Raw genomic sequence first — 13,787 nt, 5'->3', positions numbered from 1 at the left:
TCAGCTTCTTTGCTATAACTGTTTGTGCACATGCTCCAAAGGTTGTGATATCGACATCATAAGAAATGCTCTTCCCTTTAAACTTGTGATGAAATGATTAGATCGAGTCTGTTCTTCATACCTATAGTCTATGAAAAAGCCAAAAAAAAAATTAGGGTTAGTTCGTGCTATCCGAACCAATCTGAGCCTTTGCATAATCTTTTCTGTATTTGCTTTGTTGAATTTGTGGTTGCATCGTCGTGTCAAGTTGCTCGTCTTAGCGTCTAGTCCTTTAGAGTTTTGAGTTCAGTTTATAGGTTGTCACGCCGCCGCCGCACCATCGTCATCATCATTACCATATACCACCACCCCACCATATACATTGCCGCTGCCATATACAACATACCACCACCCCACCATATACATTGCTGCTGCCATATACAACGACCAATCCAAGTCCACATATACCATCGCCATATACCACCACCAATCCGAGTCCAGATATACCATCGCCATATACCACCACCAATCCGAGTCCAGATATACCACCACAGTCCGAGTTCCATCAGATTCATCTCCGCCACCAGTCCTAGTCCGTGTCCAGTATTTGTTGCTTTGTTTTCGAGTTCTAGATCACGCCATACTCGAGTCGTGAGAGAATAGGACTCCTGAGATTCTGTGCTACCCGCAGAAGAAAAATAGTTCCAAACTTAAAAAGAAAATTCTGGCTAGGCAGTTTTTAGACCATTTGTAGACTTTTTCAAAAAAAAATTGTTGCGGAGCAAAAAAAAAAGAGGAAAAAAAGTGCAAAAAAAAAGTGAAAAAAAGAGAAAAAAATTCAGAGTGTGCTCCTCCATTGTTTACGTGCAGCGCCGTGATTTTGTTAGTGTTCTAGGCTCGCGTCTCTAGCACGGTCTAGCCAAGGACCAGCACAGTACCGTCGTTGAGCGTTTATTCAACTTTGCATCTCTGAATTGATTATTGCTGACCCTTTTTGCTACCATATTATAAGCCTTCCCAGCTCCACATACATCTACGTCGTGCGTTTGACTCTCCCTGGTAATCGCTTTATCCAAGCTTTGAGAGTTTTGACTACGACGGTTGGCGATCACCGCCTGCTGCTGGGTAAGAACTGGTAAGAATTTGAGAGTGGCTTGACGGATTTGTGACACCACCACCACCTCTTGTTAGTATTCTGTAAGATCATATTCTTGTGTGTTTCTATTGTTGCTAACCATGGCAGGATCACAAGCCGACGAGACTGACTGGGAGAACATGACGAATAAGGAGTTGCATGATAAATTTCAGCAAATGATGAGTGGACAGGTGCAAGATGTGCTAAACAGATTTGAAGAGGCCATGGAGAAGATAGATGGCATGGAGAAGACGTTCAAAACAAAGCTCGATAACAGGTTTAATGAATTTCTCGCGCGTCTTCCAGCACCACCACCGGCTGCACCTAACGCACCTCTACAACAACAAGAACGACTACCTACACATCGTGAAACAGCCCTCCACCGAGCGAGCCGTCTCCCTCTTGCACCTGGCCAAACTGTTGGTGCTGCTGTTGATACTTCTGTGGCTCCTGCTGCTGATGCGGAGGAGAATGATTTTGCCGGCGATTACGATGATGAGGTTGATCAAAATCAGAACTACGTGCCACCACCAGCACAGCAACCACCAGGTCGTCCACATGCAAATAATGGCAATGGTAGGGCTCACCCTCAGGTACGAGATCATGGCCATCTCCCTAAACTAAAATTGAATATTCCACCATTTGAGGGTAGATATGTTCCTGATATATATCTTACTTGGGAGTTAGAAACTGAACAACGATTTACATGTTTACAATATCCTGAGGAGAGACGTGTTCCTGCAGTTGTTTGTGCATTCACTAGTTTTGCATGTGTTTGGTGGTCTGAGCATTGTAGATTATATCCTATTCCTGCTACTTGGGCTGCTTTGAAAACTGCTATGCGTACTCGTTGGGTTCCACCATATTATCAACGTGAATTACTTCAAAAATTGCAGCGTTTAAGACAAGAAAAAAATTCTATAGAAGAATATTATTAGGAATTACAAACTGGCATGATTAGATGTGGTATTGTTGAGGAGAATGAAGCTATGCTTGCACGTTTTATGGGTGGATTAAATAGAGAGATTCAGACCATCCTAGAGTATAAAGAGTATAATAATATCACTCGTTTATTCCATCTTGCTTGTAAAGCTGAACGTGAAGTGCAGGATCGACAGGCATTGGCGCGAACTAACTTTTCTGCAGGTCGATCTTCATCATGGACACCACGTGCATCCTCTACTTCCACTCCACTAGCACCTCCATCAGGTGCCACCTCCAGTCGTGATACAAGAAAGCAGGCAAAACCACCACTATCTGCCAAGAGCACACCTGCTGGACCTGCGCATAGCTCTTCTTCTTCCATGGCATTAACAGGGAACACAAGTGATATTATTTGTCGTCGTTGTAAGGGAAGAGGACATTTTGCGAGAGAATGCCAATCTCAGCGTGTGATGATTGCTACTGAGGATGGTGGGTATGAGTCCGCTAGTGACTATGATGAGGAGACTTTGGCTCTTATTACACGTGAAGAACACGGTGGAGATGATTCTGATCATGAGACACAATACATGGCTGCTGAAAATGCTGACAGGTATGAATGTTTAGTTGCTCAACGTGTTTTGAGTGTGCAGGTTACACAAGCTGAGCAAAATCAGAGGCATAATTTGTTCCATACAAAAGGAGTTGTAAAGGAAGGTTCTGTTCGCGTCATCATAGATGGAGGGAGCTGCAATAACTTGGCTAGCATGGAGATGGTGGAGAAGCTATCTCTCACCACAAGACCACATCCACATCCTTACTACATCCAATGGTTGAACAATAACGGCAAGGTTAAGGTAACACGTACTATTCGTGTGCATTTTAGTATCTCTACATATGCTGATTATGTTGATTGTGATGTGGTACCTATGCAAGCATGTTCCTTATTACTTGGTAGACCATGGCAATTTGATAAAAATTCTGTACACCATGATAGAAACAATCAGTATACTCTTTTTCATAAGGATAAAAATATTACTTTGCTTCCTATGACTCCTGATTCCATTTTGAAAGATGATATTAATAGAGCTAATAAAGCAAAACATGAGAAAAATAAAAGTGAAAATCAGATTGTGGCAAAAGAATTTGAGCAACAAATGCAGCCCAATAATAATAAACAATCTAGTGTTGCTTCTGAAATTAAATTGAAAAGTGAATGTTTACTTGCCACCAAATTTGATATTGATGATCTAGATTGTAGCAAATCTGTTTGCTATGCTTTTGTGTGCAAAGAGGCATTATTTTCATTCGAGGACGTGCCTTCCTCTTTGTCTCCTGCTGTCACTAACATTTTGCAGGAGTTCGCTGACGTCCTTTCACAAGACGTGCCACCGGGATTACCACCTATTCGAGGGATTGAGCATCAAATTCACTTAATTCCCGATGCATCATTACCCAACCATGCACCATACCATACCAATCCAAAGGAGACGAAGGAGATTATGCGTCAAGTACAAGAACTGCTCGACAAAGGTTATATACGCGAATCCCTTAGTCCTTGTGCTGTTCCTATCATTTTAGTGCCGAAAAAGGATGGTACGTCGCATATGTGCGTTGATTGTAGAGGCATTAATAATATTACTATTCGTTATCGTCATCCTATTCCTAGGCTAGATGATATGCTTGATGAATTGAGTGGCTCTACAATATTCTCCAAAGTTGATTTGCATAGTGGATACCATCAAATTCGTATGAAATTGGAAGATGAATGGAAAACAGCATTTAAAACTAAGTTTGGATTATATGAGTGGTTAGTCATGCCTTTTGGGTTAACTAATGCACCTAGTACTTTCATGAGGTTAATGAACGAAGTTTTACGTGCTTTCATTGGATGATTTGTGGTAGTTTACTTTGATGACATATTAATTTATAGCAAATCTTTGGAGGAATATTTGGAACATTAATGTGCTGTTTTTATTGCTCTACGTGATGCACGTTTGCTTGGTAACCTTGGAAAGTGCACCTTTTGCACCGACCGAGTATCTTTTCTTGGCTATGTTGTTACTCCACAGGGTATTAAAGTTGATAAAGCCAAGATTGAAGCTATTGAGAGTTGGCCGCAGCCCAAAACGGTCACACAAGTGAGGAGTTTCCTTGGCCTTGCTGGTTTCTATAGGCGTTTTGTGAGAGATTTCAGCACCATTGCTGCACCTCTCAACGAGCTTACAAAGAAGGATGTGCCTTTTGTTTGGGGTACCACACAGGAAGAAACCTTCACGGTATTGAAAGATAAGTTGACACATGCTCCTTTACTCCAACTTCCTAATTTCAATAAGACTTTTGAGCTTGAATGTGATGCTAGTGGAATTGGATTAGGAGGTGTGTTATTACAAGATGGAAAAACTGTTGCATACTTTTCTGAAAAATTGAGTGGGCCTAGTCTGAACTATTCTACTTATGATAAAGAATTATATGCTCTTGTTCGGACCCTAGAAACATGGCAACATTATTTATGGCCCAAGGAATTTGTTATACATTCTGATCATGAATCTTTGAAACACATTAAAAGTCAAGCAAAACTGAACCGTAGACATGCTAAATGGGTTGAATTCATTAAGACTTTCCCTTATGTCATTAAACACAAGAAGGGCAAAGAAAATGTTATTGCTGATGCCTTGTCTCGTCGTTATACTATGCTTTCACAACTTGACTTTAAAATATTTGGTTTGGAGACCATCAAAGATCAATATGTTCATCATGCTGAATTTAAAGATGTATTGCAGAATTGTAGGGAAGGGAGAACTTGGAACAAGTTCGTTCTTAATGATGGATTTGTGTTTCGTGCTAACAAGCTATGCATTCCAGCTAGCTCCATTCGTCTTTTGTTGTTGCAGGAGGCGCATGGAGGAGGATTAATGAGACACTTTGGCGTCAAGAAGACAGAGGATATACTTGCTACACATTTCTTTTGGCCAAAGATGAGACGGGATGTTGAGCGGTTTGTTGCTCGCTGCACTACATGTCAAAGAGCTAAGTCACGACTCAATCCTCATGGTTTATATATGCCTTTGCCTGTACCTAGTGTTACTTGGGAGGATATATCTATGGACTTTGTTTTAGGTTTACCTCGAACAAAGAAGGGGAGGGATAGCATATTTGTTGTCGTGGATAGGTTCTCGAAAATGGCACACTTTATACCATGTCATAAAAACGATGATGCTGTTAACGTTGCTGATTTGTTCTTTCGTGAAATTATTCGCTTACATGGTGTGTCAAATACTATTGTTTCAGATCGTGATACTAAATTTCTTAGCCACTTTTGGAGATGTTTATGGGCTAAGTTGGGGACTAAGCTGCTTTTTAGTACTACTTGTCACCCCCAAACTGATGGACAAACTGAAGTAGTCAATAGAACATTGTCTACTATGCTTAGGGCTGTTTTGAACAATAACAAGAAAATGTGGGAAGAATGCTTGCCTCATATTGAATTTGCTTATAATCGTTCATTGCATTCTACTACTAAGATGTGCCCTTTTGAAATTGTGTATGGTTTCCAACCTCGTGCACCTATTGATTTGTTACCTCTTCCATCTTCAGAGAAGGTTAATTTTGATGCTAAAGAACGTGCTGAATTTATTTTAAAAATGCATGAGTTAACTAAGAAAAACATTGAGCGTATGAATGCTAAATATAAATTTGCTGGAGATAAGGGTAGAAAACATGTTGTGTTTGCACCTGGAGATCTTGTTTGATTACATTTGCGTAAGGATAGATTTCCTAATTTGCGCAAATCAAAGCTAATGCCACGTGTTGATGGTCCTTTTAAGGTGTTAGAGAAAATAAATGATAATGCATATAAACTTGAGCTGCCTGCAGATTTTGGGGTTAGTCCTACTTTTAACATTGCAGATTTGAAGCCTTATTTGGGCAAGGACGATGAACTTTCGTCGAGGACGACTTCATTTCAAGAAGGGGAGGGTGATGAGGACATCAATACCATTGTTACATCCACATCCCCTGCTGCTATACACACTGGACCGATTACTAGAGCTCGCGCACGCCAATTGAATTATCAGGTACTTTCGTTTCTTGCTAACGATTCTAATGTTCATGAGAATATGATGCTGCTTAAATTGGATACATTTGTTTTGCTTACAAATGAAGGGCCTAGTTTGGACAAGAAAGATGAACCTTGGAGCAAGTTCAAGCATGGAGATGATGGCATGCGCAAGGGGAACAAGAACGGAGTTACAAGTGATGATTCCAGGACTCTGAAGCCACCATAATGAGTGCATGAAGCATGAGACAAAATATACAAGATGCCACTTCATAAATTTTGTCCAGAGACTATTTTAGGTGCTGCGTCACCTTATTATTGGGCCAGGCCCATGTATTTTCGAAGTACTTAAGTATAGGCTGTTTTTAGAGTCCGTATGTGTGGGGAAACAAGAGTTAGGGTTGGTTTCGAACCCCTCCACCAAGGGCCACGAAATTCCCCCTCTCTCCTCCATATATACAGCCCTTAGGGCATCGTTTAGGCTTTGGGTTTTGTTTAGATTAAAAGTTCGTCATAGCTGCAACTTCGCGTACTTCGTTTGTGTCCAACGACCAGACCAAGACGTCACAGAACCCCACCTTGATCAATAAAGCTTTCATCTTATATTCGCAATATCCAGATTGCAATCTCAGTTTCTTGCTTGTTCTTCGTTTGCTCATAGGAAACAGACCCTCGTGGTCAGGTTGATCGTGCTCAGGCGTGGTCAATAACCCTCGGAAGTTGGTTTAGCGATTGCTAAGGCGCGACGTCTCGCACGTTCGTAGTCGGATCGTCAAGGTCGACTCCCACAGAAAACGATAGCCACCATCTCATCGAAACATCGGGACACCTTTGCCTCTATCAAGAGTGAGACACCGATCACCAAATCCGTAGGTGCAAGCTATTGTAGCACCCTAACCACTCTCGCCTTTGCTAGGAGCCGGTTAAGAGTGTCCATCGCCAACACAGACAACATCTCGTGGCCCCTTGTGGTGCCACACAAGAGGCCCTAGTTTTCCATTCAACATCACCCTCGTGCTCTAGATGGGAAGATGATTGCGATCCACCGCAGAAGCGTGGAGTAAACCCACGAGGCACAACACCTCAAAGAGGAGCATCCTAGAGACCAAATTAAATGTGTGTAAAATATCCTACTAAAAGAATGACAACAGGGTTCCTTGAGATGGTGAAGATATCTCACTGTGTTGCACATCCTGAAGTAATCATGGATGTATTGGGTTCACTTTGTTTGGGATAGAGTCAAACAGTTGGGGGTTTCTAAAGGCATTGCACCTTGCTATATGTGCAAATCATTATGTCTTGCAAGGATAATTTGGGTAATATTATCCTTAGCGGTCAATGGCCTCACCTTTTTCTTGTTGTCATAAACTCTTGTTCCAAGACAATATGACAACCAATTTCATCTTCCTCTTTCTCACTAGGTGTTTGCTCAATACCAAGAGCTAAAGCTAGTTGTTTCTTATCGAAGCGATGATCATGATAATTGAAGTTTTGCGCTGGCTACTCTACCAAAGGAGTTCATCAATTTCTGCTAGACCCGTTTGGTTGGTTTTGGAAATCATGTTGTCAGCTTGAGCACACGGTTTTCTTCTTGTTGATGTTGGTTCTCGGGTTAACACTAGGAAAAATCATTGCTTGCACACATATTGTATTTTTTTCGTGCAAACACGGGAATACCAGTGCAGAGAAACATGATGTTCAGATTAATTTTAGCATTTGTTTCATTGCATCCTTAGAAACCAATAATTCCTCAGCAACTTCGGTTAAGGACCAATAAAACAAGAACATGTGTGTTTGTGCGTGTATAATGCATTGATTCTCTTTTGTTTTGAGGTGACACTATCATGGCTAGTTTTATTTCAAATCGAACAGAGATACATCATTAACAATCCATCCTTGCCACTTATTTTAGAGAGAGGCCACTACTGAACATATGGATCCTAGTCCATCTTCTCTCGTTGCATACAACATCAATCTTCTTGTTTTACTTTCTTCACAATCTGAACCGTACTTTCATTTTCCTTGCATCCATAATCTTCCAAACACACTTTGTGTTTAATCCTTGTAACTAGCAAGGATAGTAAGACTAACAATCTTACTAGCTTCGTTGGAGGCCAATGGAAATTTTGTATTTATGTGTGTAGAAAAATTCCACTTGCTACAAACCCTTGCACTTCAGGCCCAACACCTTCCTGGTTGAGAGAAAACAGTGAGTGTTCTCAACTTGAGAGTGTTGGGGAAATTCATATTAATCATATAATTGCCTTCCCCTCTAGCGTTTGTCGAAATCAGTGTAAAAACAAGGTTAAAAATGCCTATACCAGAAGGTTTGGGTGCCCGGGGTCCTGGACCCCTGCGTGCTCAAAGTAACCTGAGAAGAAGCAGTCGCCTTTGGATGGTGCGGGTGCTTGGGATCCTGGAACCCCAGGTCCCGGAGGGAGGGCTACCTCTCCGCATACTTTGGGTGTTGGTTCACCTCTTTGTAGTCTACTCAACCTAACCATTGCTCAAGCTGCTCCACCATCCTCCAAACCATAAACACTTGATATCTTCCATCCCTCCATCCAAACACTCTGATTCTTTGGGGATTGGAAGATGTTCACCCGATCTACATCTTCCACAAACCAATTTGTGTTTCCCCAATTAGTTCTTCGCCAACACTTGTGAGCTTGGGCTCCTAGGCGGCAGTGGTTCATCCGGAAGCTTCCTTGTATGCGATGTGCCTCGGAGACATGTATAAAGGTGTAGTAGTCGCCTTCAAGACCAACCCCGAGTGATTCGAGGCTCATCCATTGGGGCGACTCGAGGAGAATAAGGTGGGCCACTTGCTGGCGTGCCAAAGCCTTGGTTCCAGCACCGCACCAACGGAGATTAGCACTTCCCCGAAGAGATGTGAACTTCGGGATAAAATTGGCGTCTCCGACTCACTTAAAGTAAATCTTTTCCGCGCTTTACTTTTCTTTGTAAGTTTGTGCGCTTGCTAATTAGTTCTTGCCTAGCTTACATTGCCTTGAGTTTCTTTGCCATATAGCTTGTGTTTATCTAGTTGCATATCTAGAGAACCTGATTTATATATATTTCCCTAAAATTGGTAAGTAAGATTAAAATTTGTAGTCTCTTATTCACTCCCTCTAACCGACCACATCGATCCTTTCAATGGCGCACGTAGTGATTTCTTTGATTGTGTACATGCTTTATCAAATGATCCTTGAGTAACAGCATTTTCATTGATTAGCACGTCTGTCTTGTTTGTGAGACTCGGTATGAAACTTCGATGATTTATTTAAAATGCTCTTCACTTGGAATTCATGTAAGAACACATATGAAAAATAGACTCCGTGGTATTGGTTGATGACCACTTTCCACGGGCCATTGTGTTGAACCTCAGAACCAATTATATGAGCATGTTGAGAACATGCGGTTGGACCAACCCAAGTTGGCACCTTGTGATAGCATTATTTTAGCTTGTACACATAGCTCTCGTGCAATGTGTATATATCCGAGTAAAGTGACATACTTTGGGTTTGCCCAACCCTAATCAGTAACTCACTAGTTATAAATATTTGCTTTCTTATTTGCCATGAAACATAACTCGAGGCATGGTAAATCAAAATGGACTTCGACTCTCTCTATAACGAGAGATACGTCTAAGCCCCTTGAGTGATTGGATCTAGAAACACATGGTCGTGCTACTTAAAGTAAATAGTTAACCTAATAAAGTGTTTCTATGCATGTGACCGAGAAAGTGTCGAGCTATCCAAAGAAGGACCACATTTGCCTACGCATGAGCTTGACAAATTATTGTGAGGAAAATGAGTTGCATATATGTGAAATTGTGAACTACTCCCTCCGTTCCTAAATATTTGTCTTTCTAGAGATTTCAACAAGTGACAACATACGAAGCAAAATGAGTGAATCTACACTCTAAAATATGTCTATATGCATCTGTATGTGATAGCCTATTTAAAATCTCTAAAAAGACAAATATTTAGAAACGGAGGGAGTAGACACTAAGTCCTAATGGGTCTCTAATTCAAAAGCGCATTATGGGATGTCGATATAAGGGGAGGGGCGGACGTTTTAAGGTTAACCGGTTTGGAAAATCTGAAAACCTATTGTTACTTCACGCCATGTCCAAGGTTGCCCATTCGAATCTAGTGATCTGATGGGTCGTGTCGGCGATGGGAGAGACCTTGGGCCTCGGGAGACAAAAAAATCACCCCTCTTTGAATTGTGGACACACTCGATGAGCTGCGGCTGCAGCTGCAACGCATAAACGAATTATTCGAGGGGTCCGCAAGGGGAGAAAGTAGTATGACTACAGTTGCACCGACACACTACACCGATTCTGCTTCTGCAATTGTCATTTTAGTGGTAAATCTTATAATGTATTGTAGCAACAATTCATTATTTCGTAAAAAAAATTAAATTTGCGCCGGTATAGTCTACCTGTATCCCTACAATTCTCAGAGTTCAGTTGAATTGGAAAAGAGCAAGACCAGATACAATGATACATGATCCCTGAAGCTGTGTTTTCTATTAAAAAAAAACAAGTACACAACTCCTCCGCAAACTCTAAAACCTCACATTCACCTGCAAGAATTAGCTGCAACAAGCGAAAAGCAGATTTCGACTGACACAACAGACCGGCCGACCCTACATGGTAAGTAAATTCAACTCGCCGCTTCAGGAGCTACAAAATTATTCCACGGGACCAAAATCAAGTTAAACAGGCTGTTAAAAATCTGCACGTGTAAAATAGGTTGGGGAAAAATGGAATTAGCGGGGGCTCGTGTTCGTCGTGAGTTAGATTATATCCACGACTCCACCGTGTGGTTGTACATGTAGGAGCTCATCCCGCTGATGTGCGCCAGCGCGTCGGGGTCGAGCATGTCCTCCGCCTTCACGCCCGGCTGAAATGGAAAAAACTCGTTAGCGACGACATGCTCGTCGGATCAGAGCCGGAGCTGGCGATTGATGAATTTTGATCCAGACTTACCATCTGCTCGTACTCCTCGTGGTTCTGTGATCCCATCGCCGTGGACGCTTCGCAGTACTCGTCGTTCTTGGCGAACCTCCCGCGGACGCGCGGCCTGCTGTCCGCCAAGGTTTTCCTGCACGCGTACTGCAGTTTTCCGATCGGATATGTCAGCGGCGTCGAGGACCATGCATGGATCGTTTAATGGTGATTGATTCTGGTTTGGTGGGTCACCTTGATCTTCTTGCTGAAGTTCCGCTCGTTCCTCTTCTTGATGTACCGGTGGATCTTCTCCTTCCTCTCCTCCACGGAGAGGCGGGCGGCCTTGAAGCTCGTGTCCTCCAGGCTCGAGGTCTCTCCCGCCGCCGGCAGCCGCCCGGGGCTCCCGCTGCCTCCCATCTATACCACCGCGAAACGATCGGTCATGCTCTGTCCTACTACGGATTGCGATTCTTGGCGAATTCGTTCGGGGTTTCTACCTGCATCTCTGCGGCGGTAGGGAACGCCATCTGCCCCGCGGAGTCGGCGTCCACCAGCGCGCCGCCCTCCATCATCCTCTGGTACTCGCCCATCTCCTCCATCCCCAGCATCATCGACATCACGGTGCCCGTGCAACCGCCGCCGCCGCCGAAGAAACCTCCCTGGGTCGCGTAACACCCCTGCGTCGCCGCGTCGGCGGCGCCGGGGAGCATCGCGCCAGGCTGCTGCTGGCACAGGGTCTCCTCCAGCCCCATGAACCCTCCGGCCAGCGCCGCCGCGAAGCACTCGTCGGTGTATCCCGAGGTGAGCTGCATGAGGTCGGACGCCGTGCTGCTCATTTGCGTCTGCAGCGCCGGGTGGTGCTCTGCCGCGGTCACCACCGGGAGCACCATCTGGCCAAACTGTTGCTGCTCCGTCTGGGTCTCGTCCGTGCCCGCCGCCGCCGCCGCAAACGCGTAGTCTATTGGGAGGAGGAGCTCGGCGTCGGGGCCAGGCGGCTGGTCTTCCTCGAGGAGTGCCGAGAGTGTGGAGTCGAGGGACGGCAAGGGGGAGAAGGTGGCCGTGGTCGTGGCCGCGGCCGCGCCCGACGACATGTTGTCGCCATGGCTGCAGAGAGGAGGCGTGGTGGTGGACGACGACGAGGCGTCCTCCGATGAGGCAGCGAACACGTCGGACGCCGCGTTCACCGCACCGAAGAGATCGCCGCCGCCGCTGCCATCGTCGCAGAAGTCGAGGATGTGCGCGGCTATGGGGCTCGAGATGCCCTCCTGCAAGAAACCAACAAATTCGTCAGCGCCCCCTGTTTCATGCCTCAACTCCGATCAACAGGAGAGACCAGGTACGCATGTACACGCCTGTAGAATGCAAATGCTACTGTTAGCCACCATGATTCTTGATTCAGAAAGAAAGACAAAATGCATCCTACAATCTACATGATCAAGCACATTTCGTCTACGATCCTTATATAATCTGTTTTGGGCGAGGGAATCAAATGCCGTACTGTTGTATCTGCATTTGCACAGCTCAATTCTGCATCCATGAGGACGGAATTGGAACGGATAGAACAGTGGAAGGATAGGTCCGTATGCCGTATGCCGGGGAATGTTACTGTTAAGGATGAGGGAATTTAAGCCAGGCCAAGCAGAGGCGGTCCTGATCAGAATTCTCCGCGGCGCACGCAATGCGGACGTAAAGGTTAACGAGATCACGAAGCAAAAACTATCAAGTCGAGGCATCGATTCCCTCTGTACTGCAACGGGGCCGGGGTCCAAAAGCCGAAAGATTTCCTCCTCTTCTGGATCCCGTGCCTGCTTTTGGCTTTGGTGTGATAGATAAACACCTAAACAATTATTGCACCGTCCACATAACTGTTTGTCTAGCAAAGATCATTCGCCAATGGCCATTTGAACGGAATCCTCATCAACAGCATGCATGGGCAAGATGGCAAAAGGAGGCGGATCATCATCAAAACATGCAGTAAAAAAGCAAGCGATTTCCGAGAACCGAGCGTAGATTATATCATGGTCAGGAGATTTACTCACGGTGAAGGACTGATCGTCGTCGAGCATGGCGTGCACCGTCGATTGGAAACCCCGGCCGGCGGCGAGCACTCCAATGTTTTGCTTCGATCTTTTCTGGATGAAACCGCAGAGGGGGTGGGAGAGGAAGAGGAAGAGATGAGAAGCTTGTAGACCATGCAAATGGCAACGGCTTCTATTTATAAGGCCAGGAACAGGAAGATCAGGAACTAGGAGTCTGGGCTAATTATAGCCATGAGATACGGGCACTTTTTGTAACAAGATGTGGATTTTCAACAGGAGATTAGGACAATTAGGCGGCCCCGGTTACTTAATTAGGACAAGGAGCGCACACATGTACCGCGGTCAAAGACCAACATGCCCTCAGTTAAAACTGAAACGGGCAAGCCTTGGGGAAGGAATGTCCAAGATAGCTGCTATTTTTGTGCAGGTTATGAGCTGTATTTTGGCGCTAAACGAACCGCCTTGTCTATCCAAGATTAGTTTTTTCTCCTGACTCCTAGCTCGGTTTTGACCGAGAAACGATGCCTACACAAAATGATGCGAGGAAAACGGGAGATTCTATCTTGATTCCAACGCACTCATGCATAGGCCCGATCTTTTCTTGAGAGAGAGAGAGAGAATTCTTGATTAAGATGTATGTACCGCCATGACTGGCATCGTGCATGCTAGCTAGCGATCCATATGTACTCCCTCCGT

The 13,787-nt window shown here is 44.4% G+C and overlaps 1 protein-coding gene across 1 annotated transcript; it reads right to left on the bottom strand.

Annotated features, from left to right (window-relative positions):
• Positions 1-10,612: 10,612 nt before the first annotated feature.
• Positions 10,613-13,477, bottom strand: LOC119268432 (zinc finger protein CONSTANS-LIKE 4-like). Its single transcript, XM_037550065.1, has 5 exons — positions 13,092-13,477; positions 11,550-12,317; positions 11,305-11,469; positions 11,092-11,217; positions 10,613-11,005 (listed from the first exon to the last, which is right to left on the bottom strand). The coding sequence occupies exons 1-5, from the start codon at positions 13,116-13,118 to the stop codon at positions 10,904-10,906; spliced, it is 1,188 nt and encodes a 395-aa protein (XP_037405962.1). The 5' UTR covers positions 13,119-13,477; the 3' UTR covers positions 10,613-10,903.
• Between the last annotated feature and the right edge of the window lie 310 nt (positions 13,478-13,787).

Source organism: Triticum dicoccoides, chromosome 1A (assembly GCF_002162155.2).
Source record: "Triticum dicoccoides isolate Atlit2015 ecotype Zavitan chromosome 1A, WEW_v2.0, whole genome shotgun sequence".
Taxonomy (NCBI): Eukaryota; Viridiplantae; Streptophyta; class Magnoliopsida; order Poales; family Poaceae; genus Triticum; species Triticum dicoccoides.
The sequence above is the reverse complement of the archived record's forward strand: the minus strand, read 5'-3'. Positions and strand labels throughout refer to the sequence as shown.